Source organism: Rana temporaria, chromosome 3 (genome assembly GCF_905171775.1).
Source record: "Rana temporaria chromosome 3, aRanTem1.1, whole genome shotgun sequence".
Lineage (NCBI taxonomy): Eukaryota > Metazoa > Chordata > Amphibia > Anura > Ranidae > Rana > Rana temporaria.
In genome coordinates this window covers 13,957,098-13,974,438 of record NC_053491.1, presented here as the reverse complement: position 1 = coordinate 13,974,438, position 17,341 = coordinate 13,957,098, and the positions used below count along the sequence as shown (strand labels likewise).

At 46.1% G+C, this 17,341-nt stretch overlaps 1 protein-coding gene across 4 annotated transcripts in view; it reads right to left on the bottom strand.

The window, feature by feature from the left end:
• Positions 1 to 11,322: 11,322 nt before the first annotated feature.
• Positions 11,323 to 17,341, bottom strand: part of DENND4A (DENN domain containing 4A) — a 244,198-nt gene continuing 238,179 nt past the window's right edge. For all 4 annotated transcript variants that reach the window (XM_040342272.1, XM_040342269.1, XM_040342270.1 and 1 more), the window contains one exon: positions 11,323 to 12,398. In XM_040342272.1, coding sequence (XP_040198206.1) covers positions 12,262 to 12,398 — 137 coding nt within the window. In that variant the 3' untranslated portion in view covers positions 11,323 to 12,261. The remainder of the gene's footprint in view (positions 12,399 to 17,341) is intronic.

The following is a 17,341-nucleotide window of genomic DNA, read 5'->3' as shown; positions in this document are numbered from 1 at the left end:
CCAGTGCGCATGCTCGAAATTAACCCGGAACAAGCCAATGCTTCCGACGGTGACGTCATTCTACGCAAATCCCTATTCGCGAACGACTTACGCAAACAACGTAAAAATTTCTAATTTCTACGCGGGAAGGACGGCCATACTTAACATTGAGTACGCCTCATAACAGCAGCTTTAACTAAACGCCGGAAAAAGCCGAACGCAAACGGCGTAAAAAAATGCGCCGGCCGGTCGTACGTTTGTGGATCGCCATAACCAGCTAATTTGCATACTCGACGCGGAATTCGACGGAAACGCCACCTAGCGGCTGCCGAAAAATTGCAGCTTATATCCGACGGCGTACTAAGACGTACGCCTGTCGGATCTAGCCCAGATGCCGTCGTATCTTGTTTTGAGGATACAAAACAAAGATACGACGCGCAAAATTTGAAATTACGTGGCGTATCAAGAGATACCAAAAATAATGAAAAAATTCAGCGCTGGAAAAATTAAACTAAATAAACCTAAAAAATTGCAAGCCAGCACTGAAGGATAAATTCAAATAGAAATCCCAATAGTGATCAATGGTAATAAAGTGCAGCGCAAAGACATAAAAATTTAAACATCAAAAATAATGATCAGATAAATATAAAAATTAAGACTCTGATAATGACACAAAGAGAAATCCATAAAGTGCATCAGTGAAAAAAGTCCAAAGGTGCTCCAAATAATGAAGTGACTATTCGTGATAAACATCAGAAACGGTGATCAACAGGAAGGTTCCTCCACCACTAACTACAGATGGCCCCTCACCTCAGCCATTCGACCATGGCTAGGTCACAAAGCTTATGAAAAACCTCCAAGGTAAGTACAGGACACTTCCAAGTTAAAAGGTGTACAGCAGGCAGCAGACGGCTCAGCACTCCCAAAGACCACGGAGAATTTATATAAAACAGAAAGGGGACAAACTAGTGCTCTCTGTCTTTAAAGGTTTTAGGCAGAACTTCCAGTCCTTGCTGACCCTTTACCAGCGTCTCAGCAGTACACAGCTTCTGCAGACAGGTGCACTCCCATACGCCTCCACACCCTCTATCCTGGATAGAGGGTGTGGAGGCGTATGGGAGTGCACCTGTCTGCAGAAGCTGTGTACTGCTGAGACGCTGGTAAAGGGTCAGCAAGGACTGGAAGTTCTGCCTAAAACCTTTAAAGACAGAGAGCACTAGTTTGTCCCCTTTCTGTTTTATATAAATTCTCCGTGGTCTTTGGGAGTGCTGAGCCGTCTGCTGCCTGCTGTACACCTTTTAACTTGGAAGTGTCCTGTACTTACCTTGGAGGTTTTTCATAAGCTTTGTGACCTAGCCATGGTCGAATGGCTGAGGTGAGGGGCCATCTGTAGTTAGTGGTGGAGGAACCTTCCTGTTGATCACCGTTTCTGATGTTTATCACGAATAGTCACTTCATTATTTGGAGCACCTTTGGACTTTTTTCACTGATGCACTTTATGGATTTCTCTTTGTGTCATTATCAGAGTCTTAATTTTTATATTTATCTGATCATTATTTTTGATGTTGTATCAAGAGATACGCCGGCGTAATACCTTTGTGGATCTACCCACACTGTCATTTGAGGACACACACACACACACGGTTGTTAAATTAGGAGCAACCGACGTGTCGGTGTAGCTCAGTGGTTCTCAACCTGGGGGGTCGGGACCCCCTTGGGGGTCAAATAAAGATTTGCCAGGGGGGTCACCCAATCCTGGGCTGTTCCTGAAGCCCACACCACTCTCCCAGCCTTCTTGTGGCTGCTCAGCAGGGCTGTCTCTGGAGCCGGTGGCCACCCAGCTGGGCTGTTCCTGGCCCACTCAGCCTCTTCACAGCCGCCCATTCAGTTCACGGCATGGCTTGGGGGCAGAGACTAGAGGTCAACTGACTGGTGAGGATTGTGAAGTGGGAGGGGCTGGAGAAGACCCTATCTCCCGATTTCAGCATAGGTGTCACTGCTACGAGACACCACAAAGTCGGAGACACACTGGGTAACACTACCTGTGATTATAGTTGCCATTAAAAGTCCCCACTACAGTTCTTAGATCAGCAGGTGACCTTGATCAAGAGCACCTAAGTTGGCCGATCAGACCCCCCCCCCCCCCCCCCCCCCAGCATTACCACTCATCCCATTCCCCCTCCACCAAGGTGTAAGAGAAGGAATTAAAATAGAGAATACATGGAAGGGAGAGGAAAAAAAGGGGGAGGAACAAAGATAAAGGGAGAGAAAGAATACGAGAAAAAACAAGAAAGACGGCTAGAGAGAGGGATGGGGGGAAAAAACAAGAAATTAGGATAGCGAGAGATAAAAGGGAAAAAAAGAGGAGAACAAAGAGAACGAGCGGTACATTCTAAAATGAACCATGTGACGTTTTAATACTGTACTAGTGGAGGGGACTCAGGGAGCGCTACATTTCCGTGGGTTAGGGCGCAAATTACTTGTCTTGCCTTGGGTGATGACAACCCACGCTTCGAAAATAATTTTACTGCTAGGGGTCCCCACAACTTGGGAAATTTTATCAATGGGGTCACGGCACTATAAGGTTGAGAACCACTGGTGTAGCTGATGGATCCCAATAGACATGAAAGGGACTGCCTGCGTGCAGCTGCATAAAACACCTGTGCATTCCACGTGGGCAAACACGGCCCGCATAGGCCTAAAGCTGAATTACAGGAATTCAGCAACTTTGCAAAAAGTGCGCCAACACCAAGCGAAGTCCACTGGGCGAAGTCCAATTAGGCGTCACCTCCAGGACTTATCTCTATTATTTGTGTGTGAGAATGCGCACTGGGATACCCCCACGGACGGCGCATGCGCCGTTCAGAAAAAACGTAATTTACGTTGGGTCAAGTAAAATTAACATAAAACACGCCCACATCTTTAACATTTGAATTCCGCGTCCTTACGCCGTCAGATTTACGCTACGCCGCCGTAACTTTAGAGGCAAGTGCTTTGTGATTACAGCACTTGCCTCCCAAAGTTGCGGCGGCGTATCGTTACGACGATACGCTACGCCGGAATAAAAATACGATCCGCTACGTGGATCTGGCCCCTTGTGTTGGAACTGCATGTGGGAAGTTGGACATACTTTTCTTCTATGTAATAAATATATGAACTGTGGAGCTTAGTGAGTGAGTGAGAAACTTGTAAAGTGCAACACATGCGAACTGAATCGCCTCTGGGTGCTGTGAGGTCACACTTAACCCCTTCAGCGCCCCCTAGGGGTTAACTCCCAAACTGCAATTGTCATTTTCACAGTAAACAGTGCATTTTTTGCTGTAAAAATTACAATTGTCCCAAAAATGTGTCAAAATTAGTAATTTCTTTACAAACTTTTTGTACACATGACCTTTATTGACACATTATTACCATTCTACTTGATTGACTTAGAAATTTGGGCATTTCTTTTTGTACACACGATACATTGTTGTCCCGTCCAATTGGGGAGACCACTACAAGTCATTAACAGCGAATCTTATTCATTTACTTTTACATATTTTCCTCACTATTCAATTTTTTTCCCCAGAAGTTTTTGATTATGTTTTATGCTTAGCACCCATTTGCATTATTTTTTTTTGTTGTTGGTTAAATTTAAAAGGGGAGTTCCAGCCTTTTAGGGCCAGATCCACAAAAACCCGGCGCAACGTAACTTTTTCTATTTAAGTTACACTGCCGGAAAATTTCTACCTAAGTGCCCGATCCACAAAGCACTTACCTAGAAATTTTCGGCTGTGTAACTTAAATCCGGCCGGCGCAAGGCGTTCCTATTCAAATGGGGCGAGTCCCTTTGCGCGGTTTTACGTTGCGCCGGGTTTCGAGAATCGCGACGGGCGTAAAAAAAAGAAAAAAACGAATTGCGGCGGGAAAAAAAAAATTGAAAAAAAAAAGACGGCGACGCGGGATAGAAGGGTCTACTTTTACAAGGCCTAAACAGTTTAGGCCTTGTAAAAGCAGCCCTAATATTGCGATTGCAAGCTAATACTTACGGAGAAAAAACGAAGCGTAAAAGCTTTGTGGATCTCCGTAAGTGCTAATTTGCATACCCGAAGCGGCATTTCGACGAGAAATGCCCCCAGCGGCGGCTGCGGTACTGCATCCTAAGATCCGACAGTGCAAGTCCCTTACACATGTCGGATCTTCTCCCTATCTTTTGGAAACTGATTGTGTGGATCAGTTCCATAGATAGAAACAGGGATACGACGGCGTATCAGTAGATACGCCGTCGTATCCCTTTTGTGGATCTGGCCCTTAGTGTTTATTAAAAGTCAGCAGCTACAAAAAGTGTAGCTGCTGACTTTTCATAAACAGACACTCACCTGCTCCACTGTCCAGCGACGCGGCCGCCCGGACCTCCGCTCCTCCCCCCCCTCCGGCCGGCGCCTCCATTCATAGTGTGGGCACCCGGCCGGGCACTCACTGCGCATGCGCGAGTCGCGCCGTTCTCTATGAGTGGACAGGCGATCTCCAGGGACCGGTCACATGTCCCTGGAGATCGCCTAAAGGGAGGGGCGATAAAAGAAGTCGCCGAGGCGGTCCCTGGGCGGAAGGAGAAAGTGGGACAGGAAGTCCCACTCCCCCCCCCCCAAAATACATTACATGACAAATGTGGCATGTAAGGGGGCGAGGAGTGCTTAAAGCGGAAGTTCCACTTTTGGGTGGAACTCGGCTTTTACTGCCTTTGTAGAGTGAGCGGTCTACGCACAGTCTGACTGAACTCCCATACATACGCAGGAGTGACGTCCTTTCCCCACACGGCAAGCGAAAACCCAAAAGCCGGCCACCCCAAAGATGTCACCAGTCAGACAAGGAGCTCGGGGACGGGGAGGTGAGTTTAGTGTGACGGGAGTCACTTTGGGCAATTGGCTTGTGGAACCCAGCTTACCTTGGACAGCACTGGAATCTCCTTGTTCAGCTCCCCCTACCCCTCCTATGTGTAATTCACCCTGTGTCTATTAGTGGGAGAGGGTGTCCGAGAACGCCAGTCTGATCTGCACTAATCAGACTCACTATACAACCACACTGGAATATTGTGAGAGATATCTAAAGATAGAGATCTATCTCTCTCTCTCTCTATATTATATATATATATATATATATATATATATATATATATATATATATATATATATATATATATATATATAGAGATAGAGATATATAGAGATAGATATATATCTATCTATATATATTGACTATTATACCGTGGTAGATTCTTTACTAGATCGTTTGAGGTGTGGCTGTATCCCATTGTTCTATATTGTCTGTCTGCCTTGGAAGAAAAGTATTACGGGCTGTATATGTGTATGTGGATTAGCTGTTGATAGGACAGTCTACTGTTGAGATTTGAATACACCTGGGTGTCTCTTGTAACCCTGCCCGGTTTCATTATGCAAATAAGGGGGAACTGTCCCCTGAGTGTATATCTGTGTGCCTTTGTTCAAATAAACAGTTCATGTTCCAGCTTTGCAGCCTAACGAGTCCTGCCTAGTTCATGGTTGTCATATGCGGCTCTAATATCTATACTCAGACTGGAGGAAGCGGTACATTCCCTTTGCGAAAGTATTCGGCCCCCTTGAACTTTGCGACCTTTTGCCATATTTCAGGCTTCAAACATAAAGATATAAAACTCATTTTTTTTGGAAGAATCAACAAGTGGGACACAATCATGAAAATTTTAAAAAAAAATAAAAAACTGAAAAATTGGGTGTGCAAAACTATTCAGCCCCCCTTAAGTTAATACTTTGTAGCGACACTTTTGCTGCGATTACAGCTGTAAGTCGCTTGGGGTATGTCTCTATCAGTTTTGCACATCGAGAGACTGAAATTTTTGCCCATTCCTCCTTGCAAAACAGCTCGAGCTCAGTGAGGTTGGATGGAGAGCGTTTGTGAACAGCAGTTTTCAGTTCTTTCCACAGATTCTCGATTGGATTCAGGTCTGGACTTTGACTTGGCCATTCTAACACCTGGATATGTTTATTTGTGAACCATTCGATTGTAGATTTTGCTTTATGTTTTGGATCACTGTCTTGTTGGAAGACAAATCTCCGTCCCAGTCTCAGGTCTTTTGCAGACTCCATCAGGTTTTCTTCCAGAATGGTCCTGTATTTGGCTCCATCCATCTTCCCATCAATTTTAACCATCTTCCCTGTCCCTGCTGAAGAACAGCAGGCACAAACCATGATGCTGCCACCACCATGTTTCACAGTGGGGATGGTGTGTTCAGGGTGATGAGCTGTGTTGCTTTTACGCCAAACATAACGTTTTGCATTGTTGCCAAAAAGTTGGATTTTGGTTTCATCTGACCAGAGCACCTTCTTCCGCATGTTTGGTGTGTCTCCCAGGTGGCTTGTGGCAAACTTTAAACGACACTTTTTATGGAAATCTTTAAGAAATGGCTTTCTTCTTGCCACTCTTCCATAAAGGCCAGATTTGTGCAGTATACAGGGACTGATTGTTGTCCTATGGACAGAGTCTCCCACCTCAGATCTCTGCAGTTCATCCAGAGTGATCATGGGCCTCTTGGCTGCATCTCTGATCAGTCTTCTCCTTGTATGAGCTGAAAGTTTAGAGGGACGGCCAGGTCTTCGTAGATTTGCAGTGGTCTGGTACTCCTTCCATTTCAATATTATCGCTTGCACAGTGCTCCTTGGGATGTTTAAAGCTTGGGAAATCTTTTTGTATCCAAATCCGGCTTTAAACTTCTCTACAACAGTATCTCGGACCTGCCTGGTGTGTTCCTTGTTCTTCATGATGCTCTCTGCGCTTTAAACGGACCTCTGAGACTATCACAGTGCAGGTGCATTTATACGGAGACTTGATTACACATAGGTGGATTCTATTTATCATCATTAGTCATTTAGGTCAACATTGGATCATTCAGAGATCCTCACTGAACTTCTGGAGAGAGTTTGCTGCACTGAAAGTAAAGGGGCTGAATAATTTTGCACGCCCAATTTTTCAGTTTTTTATTTGTTAAAGTTTGAAATATCCAATAAATTTTGTCCCACTTGTTGATTCTTCCAAAAAAAATTACAGTTTTATATCTTTATGTTTGAAGCCTGAAATGTGGCAAAAGGTCACAAAGTTCAAGGGGGCCGAATACTTTCGCAAGGCACTGTATATGACGGAAGCACTCAAGCAGAGTGTGGGAAGAGATTTCAGGATGTATAGTTCTGCTTTAACTCATGGTATACCTGCAGTTTATACAAATAAGCTCAATTCCTGAAATTCAGCTTTAAGTACGCCTGTGTGAATGAGGCCTAAAAAAAAAAAAAAAAAAAAAAAAAAAAAAAGAACGATCCTCAATGAGATTTTATGCTTAAAAGATAAAACCTGACAAGTTGCCCCGTGCAGCGGCTGCACCTTCACTCCAGTTTTCTTGGCACCGTCTCCAGCACAGTCTTCCACTACGTCATACGCTTTTAACCATTGATTCCTAAAATAGAAGTGTCGGACCAATGAGAATTAACCTCCGACCATAAAAATAAAAAAGGGAATTCTATCATAAAATCCATCTCTTCTCAGTAAATTTATTTATTTTTTTGAAATATTACAAATCTACAGAATATACACAACTGGATAGTACCATCAGGCTTGAGTTAATAAAGAGATGAAATATACGGGAACAATGTCTCACTCCAGTGTGAGGGAATGTCAGTAAGCGCGGTTCGGTTACAGTATATCGCAGTGAAATACTGTATATGGTCCAATAACTGTGTAAACCCCGATCAGAGAACAATGGGACTTTATTGCACGGACAGCCTGTGTTTTCCATCTATATATAACCGCTATTACAGTACAGTATTTATAGTGCAAAGCAAAGACCTAATATCAACCTGTAGCATTATTACTGGGAATGTAACAGCATTGGTTTAAGTGCACTAGGATTAAATACATCATATTCTTTAACAGCAATAATAATTATGTAAACAGCAAGCCAACCTGAGGGTTTTGGGGTTATATGATATATAATGAAAACAGTCATCTGTTATGGCTGCCCCTTCCCTCCTTCAGCCCATTCACTGAAGCCTTTGTATTATTCATTCACAAAATACAAAGGCTTCTGTGAATGGGCAGCAGAGGGGAAGTTTTAGCCATGGACAAGCAAATAGTTCCAGTTTTAAAGTAACAATTCTCCCTATATAAATGTACCTGTACCCCAGCGAAATATACTTTAAAGCGGAGTTCCACCCATGTTTTAGTTTATTAAAAGTCAGCAGCTACAAAAAGCATAGCTGCTGACTTTTAATAAACTGACACTTACCTGCCCCACGAGCGATGCGGCCGCCCGGAGGCTTGCTCCTCTTCCCCTCCTCTCCTCGGCGCCATCATTCTAACTGCGGGCACCTGGCCGTGACCGCTTACGGCTTCACGGGCGGGCACGCACTGCGCGAGTCGCGCTGCGTTCTCCTAATGGCCAGCCGATTTTCTGGGACCCGAGTTGGGTCCCAGAAGATCGCTGGCAGGGAGGGGCTGCCTAGGGCAAGAGGAGGAGTCACCTAGGTGGCAGAAAAAAGGAAGGAGAAGATAGGACAGGAAGTCCCACTAAAAAGAGGGTACACACGCCCCCCCCCAAAAAAATGACGTGCCAAATGTGGCATGCCAAGGGGCGAGGAGTGCTTAAATCTTTTGGGTGGACCTTCGCTTTACATTACAGTACATACCGGCTCTTTCAGTTAGTGGTCACATGACTTTAGCTGGCTCTGCATTCATTTAAAACAGAACTAAACCCTCCTATACTTTTCAACCAAGGAAGCTACCATCTTAGCCTCAGTTTCATCTGCAAATGCCATGATGCTACACATGTGATGAGTTAGGACCCCAGCTATTTGAGGGTTTTGACAAGTTTGGTTGAGAAGACCAGCAAAAATGTAACATTCCTGGAATGTAACTTTTTTTTTTTAAACCGTTAAATGGATGGGTTTAGTTCCGCTTTAAAAAGAATTGATTTCACATTTGTGTTCCAGGCTCATCATACATTAAAGTGAAATTCCAGTAAAAAAAAATATCGAAATTTCCCCTTCATCTACTTGGTAAATAAACTTTGGGAGTATGCCGTTTTTGGGTTGCTAAACGTCGGATTAGAAACAAGCATCTAATGTAGACATTCAGCAATCCTCCTCTCTGTGACCGACAACGCTTGCCCAATGTGCCTGCTCATAGACACTTCCTAGTAGCGTTGTCGGTGTCCAGCCCCGCCCCTGTCCCACACATGCCGTATCACTTATCGGCCACAGAGCAACAGGCTCATATTGCAGTGGGCTTGTACAGTGAGCGCTAGCGCCGTCACTTCCGCAGTGACGGGGCTAGCGCTCACTGTACACGCCCACTGCGTTTACGTGAAGTGGAGTAAATCATCTCAAAAAGGTAAACAGATTTTTTTTGGTATTTTGGGGCAAATCAATCATTTTTTACTACAACAAGGATTGCTTGGGACGGTTAAAGGTAAAAGTTTTCACCTTAATGCATTCTATGCAGGGCCGATCCTAGGGGTCACAGACGCCTGGGTGCAGAAATATTTCTGGCGCCCCCACATGGGCGTGGTCATCTTTACCAACTCCTCCCCTTTACAATTGTTTCTATGGCAACGACCCAAACACAGAGATGCTCCCCTTACACGGACAAAGAGAACACGTCAGGCATGGATCGCCCCACAGCGACGTCCCTGCATGGCTGGTCTCTCTCCACACAGAGACAGCCGCTGCTTCGCACTCCCCCTTTGACAGGAGGGAGGGGGGACGGGCTTGGGCAGGAAACACATCGGTGGTGACTGGCGGAGAAAGCCGCCTCTGGACACGGACAAGGAGAGGAGGGGAGCACTCTGGTGCTTCAGTGCCCCCACCTTTGTGGCGCCTGGGTGCACTGCACCCCACTGCCTAGGATCAGCCCTGATTCTATGCATTAAGATGAAAAAACTTCCGACAATACTGGCCCCCCCCCGTTTACTTACCTGACCCCTCAAAAGTCCCGTGAACGCGCTGGCATCTTGGCCGGCTTCCCGGCTCTATCATTGGTCGATTGAAGCAGCGCAGCCATTGGCTCGCGCTGCTGTCAATCACAACCAATGACGCGGTGCGCCGGGCGGGGCAGTGATAAAGTTGGCGGCTATGGCCGCCTGCTGTATCACGTGAGCGCGCCCACAAGGACTCCACACCATGCGGGGTCTCTCGCATGAATGTGTGGAGTTCTTGCGGGGAGGACCAGAGACAGCCACCGAGGTACCCCAGAAGACGTGGATCGGGCCACACTGTGAAAAACAAGCTGCACAGTGGAGGTGTATTGTCACATTCTGCTGCCTATCGTAGAATGCTGTGGAAGTCACGTGGCGGCCAACTGCGCATGCGCGATGTGTTCCAAACGCAAGTGCGATGCGTTCCAATGGATTCACGACAGTACACACCAGTTAAACCTCGGTCGGCATCCAGGCTCTTTCCTTAACATCCCCGTGGATTGGAGGATGTTAAAAAAAAGAGCCAGGAGGCCGAGCAAGCGGAGCGAGCCGTCCGAGCGAAGCGAGGACGTGAGGCCGACTGGCCACTTTCCTCTAAATCCACGTCGCCCTGAATGCCGAGTTCGCTGGTGTGCAGGGATGGACTGGCCATTGGGACTACAGGGAGTTTCCCGGTGGGCCTGTGGCTCAGTGGGCCGGCTTCAGTGACAGCGGACCGCTGCCCCCCTGCTCCTCTGTCTCTCTCTTCCCGCAGCCCTCACCTCCTCTCCCTCCCCGCAGCACTCACCTGGGGGGAACAAAGAGGCAGGGGAAGGACCAGAGGAGCAGGGGGGATGACAGAGGAGCATGGGGGAGGGGACAGACAGCTGACTCAACAGCTATGGCCTGGGAGTTTCTCACTTCTGCCTAATCTTGTCCCATGGGGGGGGGGGGGGGACCAAACTGATTCTTAGTCCCGGGTGAAATAATGTCTAGCTTTTCCACTGGTACTGCCTATAAGAGTACCAGTACCAGACGCTCTACTCTAATAAAGTAGAACGGCTAGTGGCTAGTGAATGGGGAGAGGGGGCTTGGGTGACCGGTGGGGGGGGGGGGGGGGGGGGTTGTCCGGCCGCCATGGGAGAGACCTGTCAAAGTGGGCCAGTCTGGATGAAGTCCAGGGCCAAATTTTTGTCCCAGTCCAGCCCTGCTGGTGTGTACTGTCGTAAATCTATTGGAACACATCGCACTTGCGCAGTTGGCCGCCACGTGACTTCCGCAGAATTATACGATAGGCAGCAGACTGACACTACAGAGGCAAGTATAACATATTTGTTATTTTTAAAAAATAAAAAAAATTCCTTTACAAACCCTTTAAGGAGGGTTTTCAATCACTTTAAATGTCATGGTTCTTTTCACATTATACAAATTGCTTATTTTGTACACAGGAGAATAAAGAACGATTCTGATTTCTAGTACCGCAAAGCCATGGGACATATCCCAAAAGATAAAAAGCGGGAGGACAAGGAAGCAATATGGCGGATGATACATATATGCTGCTTTAGCCTTATTAGCTCCAGAGGGGGTTCTCCTCTATCACAGCCAAAGCTTCTGCATCATTTAAACCTATATGGAATTAGTGTATTTATTGCTGATCCAGAAATAGAGATGAAGTGTCAAATATTTTATAAGAAAAAAATAAAAAATAAAAGACAACCATGGGCGGCAACTGAACCACAAATCCCGCGATCTGCCAACTTCTGGAAGTTGCCACCAACTTAACTGAGAAGGGGCTGAAATGTTTTTTCTTAAATGGCTTCAAAACTAAAAAAAAAAAAAACAGTGCCAAGGAGGCAAAAAATAAATTAGGAGATGACAGATTAAAAAGGAGCCCCACCAATAGGGGGCATCGTAACATACCGCTTTATAAAACATTTTCTTCAATCGGTACCTTTCCAGAAAATAAAATTAAATCATGACTTACTAGGCGTTTGAAACCCTATTTTTACGCAAAGATTCTTTATAACATTAAATATAAATATTCTGTGTAAACTACAACACTCGGAATGATGCGGATCTCTCGTCTTCCTCCTTTTATAAAAGGACCTGAACTTCAAGCTTCATAAGAGAAAGGCTACCCTGCTTTTTCTTCCATAACCCGATTCTCACGCAGGCTCCATTCGCTAGAGTGAAAATCTTCCGTATTGCTTGTTCACAAAGCTGGATCTCATCGGACACACACACACGCGCTCGGGGGTGTCGAGATCTACCGCTTGTTAGCTATGAAAACGATGGGAGGACCAGAATCGCGCTCAGAGGAATGGCTGCCCGAAGATTCTCCTGCATTCTGTGACGCCTGTGCTGGGGGGACGGTCGCAGATCTGGGTGCATTTCACTTGCTCGGGGCTCAGTCGGTCATAAGCGGCTTTGTATTCCCGATCAAATACATCTGGAAGAGAGCAGTGAGCACATAGATTATTGAACCACTTAAAGAGGAACTGCAGTCGGCTCACATAATTTGTAATAAAAACATCTTTGCCATTCTGAAGCATATTACTGTATTTATCGGCATAGAACACTCACAGGCGTATAACACGCACCTTCATATTAGGAGGGAAGTTTCAGGAAAAAAATACATTTTAAATAAAGAACTTTGAAGCAGAAAAGGGGTCAGTGCCCATCAATGCAGCCTTATCAGTGTCAATCTGCAGCCTCAAAATTGCCCATCAATGCAGCTTGATCAATGCCCATCTGCAGCCTCAAATTGCCCCTCAATGCAGCTTGATCAATGCCCATCTGCAGCCTCAAAATTGCCCCTCAATGCAGCTTGATCAATGCCCATCTGCAGCCTCAAGATTGCCCATCAATGCAGCTTGATCAATGCCCATCTGCAGCCTCAAAATTGCCCATCTGCAGCCTCAAAATTGCCTCTCAATGCAGCTTGATCAATGCCCATCTGCAGCCTCAAGATTGCCCATCAATGCCTATCCACAGCCTCACAATTGCCCCTCAATGCAGCTTGATCAATGCCCATCTGCAGCCTCAAAATTGCCCATCAATGCAGCTTGATCAATGCCCATCAATGCAGCCTGATCAATGCCCATCAATGCAGCCTGATCAATGCCCATCAATGCAGCCTGATCAATGCCCATCAATGAAGCCTGATCAATGCCCATCAATGCAGCCTGATCAATGCCCATCAATGCAGCCTGATCAATGCCCATCAATGCAGCCTGATCAATGCCCATCAATGCAGCCTGATCAATGCCCATCAATGCAGCCTGATCAATGCCCATCAATGCAGCCTGATCAATGCCCATCAATGCAGCCTGATCAATGCCCATCAATGAAGCCTGATCAATGCCCATCAATGAAGCCTGATCAATGCCCATCCACAGCCTCACAATTGCCCATCAATGCAGCTTGATTAATGCCCATCTGCAGCCTCCCCATTGCCATGAATGCAGCCTGATCAATGCCCATCTCAGGGAGGGGGGTGGGATGAGCGCCATCAGATTACATACAGCGAGAATCTCCTGTTTACTCAGCGGCCTCTTTAATACAAAGTCCCGCCTCCTGTACCGGCTTCTATGATAGACAGAACACTGGTCCAATGCCGGCCCAGGAGACGGGACTTCCTATTACAGAGGCTGTGGAGTAAACGGTAGATTCTCGCTGTATGTAATCTGAAAGCGCTCGTCCCACACGGAGCCGAGTTGACAAACAGCTGTTGTCTTGACCCCGGGTGATCTCTGTACATTGCAAGGACTATAACAACCTTTGTTGCAGATTCCTACCTTTTGTTATTCTGAAGAAATCCCCGTGTATTCATCTGTGCCCAAGGCCCCGTTCACACTGTTGCGGGAGGTGCGGTGGCTGCGGCGCTTTACCTTTGGAATTGCGGCGGTATTCGCCCGCTAGCAGGCTGAAAAAGGGTTAATACCGCTGGCAATGCGCCTCTGCAGCCGCGGTTTCCCATTGCTTTCAATGGGAAGGAGCGGTGGAGGAAAACACACAGCTCTAAAGATGCGGCTAGCAGGACTTTTAGAGCGGTCCTGCTAGCGCACCGCTCCAGTGTGAAAGGAGCTTTCGGGGCTTTCACACTGGAGAAACAGCAGCCGCCGTTTCAGGTTGGTTTGCAGGCGCTATTTTGAGTGCAATATCGTCTGCAAACCGCACCAGTGTGAAAGAGGTCTTAAAGTGGGTCTAATGGGAGTGGTTTCATAATTATCAGTCAGGTGTGGCAGCTGCAGGGCACTAATGAGGAAATCTGCTGGGCCTGCATCCCTTTGGATGTGTTCCTATTGGAAATATCTCACCAAAAATTACCTTTTTGTTGTAGGGGATTAGTGTGGATTTCTGGGGAAATTGGTGAGCCAATCACACAAGCTGGAAATGATGTTTCTGGTGAGTGGCAGTGTTGTCGGTAACGGCGTTAAAATAAACGCTGTTACCCAACGATGCCCCTTTTGAGGGTAACGAGTAATCTACCTGATTACTCTTCCCCTCACGGTAACGCTGTTCCCATTACTTGGGCGGCGTTACCGCAATTACATCTACCTGTGTCAGCCGTCGGCCATCCATTATTAAAAAAGCGCGCCTCCTCCGACTGTTCCGTGATAGGCGGAACACTAATTTTCCCAGCAGAGCCTCTGTTTAGTGTTCAGCCTATCACAGATGCCTTCTCATCCTCGGCCTCGGATGAGAGGACATCCGTGATAGGCGGAACACTGAACAGAGGCTTTGCTGGGAAAATTATTGTTCCGCCTATCACGGAACAGCCTAAGGAGGAGGCGCGGCTTTTGAATAATGGATGGCCGCCGTCTGACATCTCTGCAAACAGGAGAAGGTAGGGAGATCGTCGAGGCATGTTACAGATGGCACAGTGAGGCGTGTTACAGATGGCACAGTGAGGCGTGTTACAGATGGCACAGTGAGGCGTGTTACAGATGGCACAGTGAGGCGTGTTACAGATGGCACAGTGAGGCGTGTTACAGATGGCACAGTGAGGCGTGTTACAGATGGCACAGTGAGGCGTGTTACAGATGGCACAGTGAGGCGTGTTACAGATGGCACAGTGAGGCGTGTTACAGATGGCACAGTGAGGCGTGTTACAGATGGCACACTGAGGAGTGTTACAGATGGCACACTGAGGCGTGTTACAGATGGCACACTGAGGCGTGTTACAGATGGCACAGTGAGGCGTGTTACAGATGGCACAGTGAGGCGTGTTACAGATGGCACAGTGAGGCGTGTTGCAGATGGCACAGTGAGGCGTGTTGCAGATGGCACAGTGAGGCGTGTTGCAGATGGCACAGTGAGGCGTGTTTACAGAGGCACAGTGAGGCATGTTACAGATGGCACAGTGAGGCATGTTGCAGATGGCACAGTGAGGCATGTTGCAGATGGCACAGTGAGGCATGTTTACAGAGGCACAGTGAGGCATGTTGTAGAATATTAAAAAAAAAGTCACAGTTACTTTGCTGAGTAACTAATTATTTTTTCAATGTAGTAACTGAGTCACTAACGCAATTACTTTTTCGGAGAAGTAATTTGTAACTGTAACTAAATACTTTTTTAAAGTAAGATGAGCAAAACTGGTGAGTGGTCAGTACACATTGTGTGTACAGAACAACTCCATGCAGCCATATTGAATGGCATTCATAGAAAATTACAGCGGCTGCAGATTGAAAAGGAAAGGTATTTTTTTTTAAATAAGATTCAATTACAATAATAATAATAATGTTTACACTTATATAGCGCCAATTACAGCGTTGCCGCCGTGTCTAAGCGCTGATAATGGTTGTCATTATTACCCAACTCAATGGTACAATATGACTTGTATCGCAACTGTACACACTATATTATATTTTTTCGCCATTTTTTTTCTCCCGCGAAAGTTACATAGTAGGTGAGGTTAAAAAAAAGTCCATCAAGTCCAACCTACAGTTGTATTCAAAATTATTCAACCCCCACTGAAATTGATTGTTTTGCCCAGTTTGACATTGATTTTGATCATCCTGTCATCCTGCTTACAATTAAATCAAAGAGGCACGTGTAGGGCAGACAAATATAACATAACATTTATAATGAAATAACCACAAATGTCTTTTCTGTGCTCACATCATAATCAGTTTTATTCAACCCCCAAGTGACATTCAATCTTAGTACTTAGTACAACATCCTTTTACAGTTATAACCGCTTTTAAACGTGAAGCATAGCTTGACACAAGTGTCTTGCAGCGATCCACGGGTATCTTCGCCCATTCGTCATGGGCAAAAGCCTCCAGTTCAGTCACATTCTTAGGCTTGCACACTGCAACTGCTTTCTTTAATTCCCACCAGAGGTTCTCAATCGGATTTAAGTCTGGTGACTGCGATGGCCACTCCAAAATGTTCCAGCCTTTAATCTGCAACCATGCTCTAGTGGACTTGGAGGTATGCTTGGGATCATTGTCCTGTTGAAAGGTCCAACGTCTCCCAAGCCTCAGGTTTGTGACGGACTGCATCACATTGTTATCCAATATCTCCTGGTACTGAAGAGAATTCATGGTACCTTGCACACGCTGAAGCTTCCCTGTACCTGCTGAAGCAAAACAGCCCCAAAGCATGATTGACCCCCGCCATGCTTCACAGTAGGCAAGGTGTTCTTTTCATCATAGGCCTTGTTCTTCCTCCTCCAAACATAGCATTGATCCATGGGCCCAAACACTTCTAATTTTGTTTCATCAGTCCACAGAACACAATCCCAAAACTTCTGTGGTTTGTCCACATGATTTTTGCATACTGCAGTCGACTCTTCTTATTCTTTGGAGACAGCCTGGGAGTTCTGGCATGGAGGCCTTCATTACGCAGTGTGCGCCGTATTGTCTGAGCAGAAACTTCAGTACCCACATCTGACAAATCTTTTCTCAGTTCCTCAGCAGTCACAAGGGGACTTTTCTGCACTCTACGCTTCAGGTTGCGCTCAGCAGTCGAAGTCAGCATCTTCTTTCTGCCACGACCAGGTAGCGTTTCAACAGTGCCCTTTGCCTTGAATTTGAGAATGATGCTTCCTATGGTGTCTCTTGGTATGTTTAACATCTTTGCAATCTTCTTATAGCCATTGCCCTTCCTGTGAAGAGTAATCACCTCTTCTCTTGTCTTCCCGGACCATTCTCTTGACTTCCCCATGTTTGTAACCACACCAGTAAATGTCTAGAAGGAGCTGAGTATCACAGTCATTATAAAGCTGCCTGATTGGTGCTTATTAGGCTTTATTGCTGCTCCCTGACATCCACAGGTGTTTTCAATACCTGATTGAAAACACTTCAATGAACCTCTGTTCTTCAGAGTGGTAGTCTTTAAAGGGGTTGAATAATTGTGTAAATGAAGAATTTACAAAAGAAACAT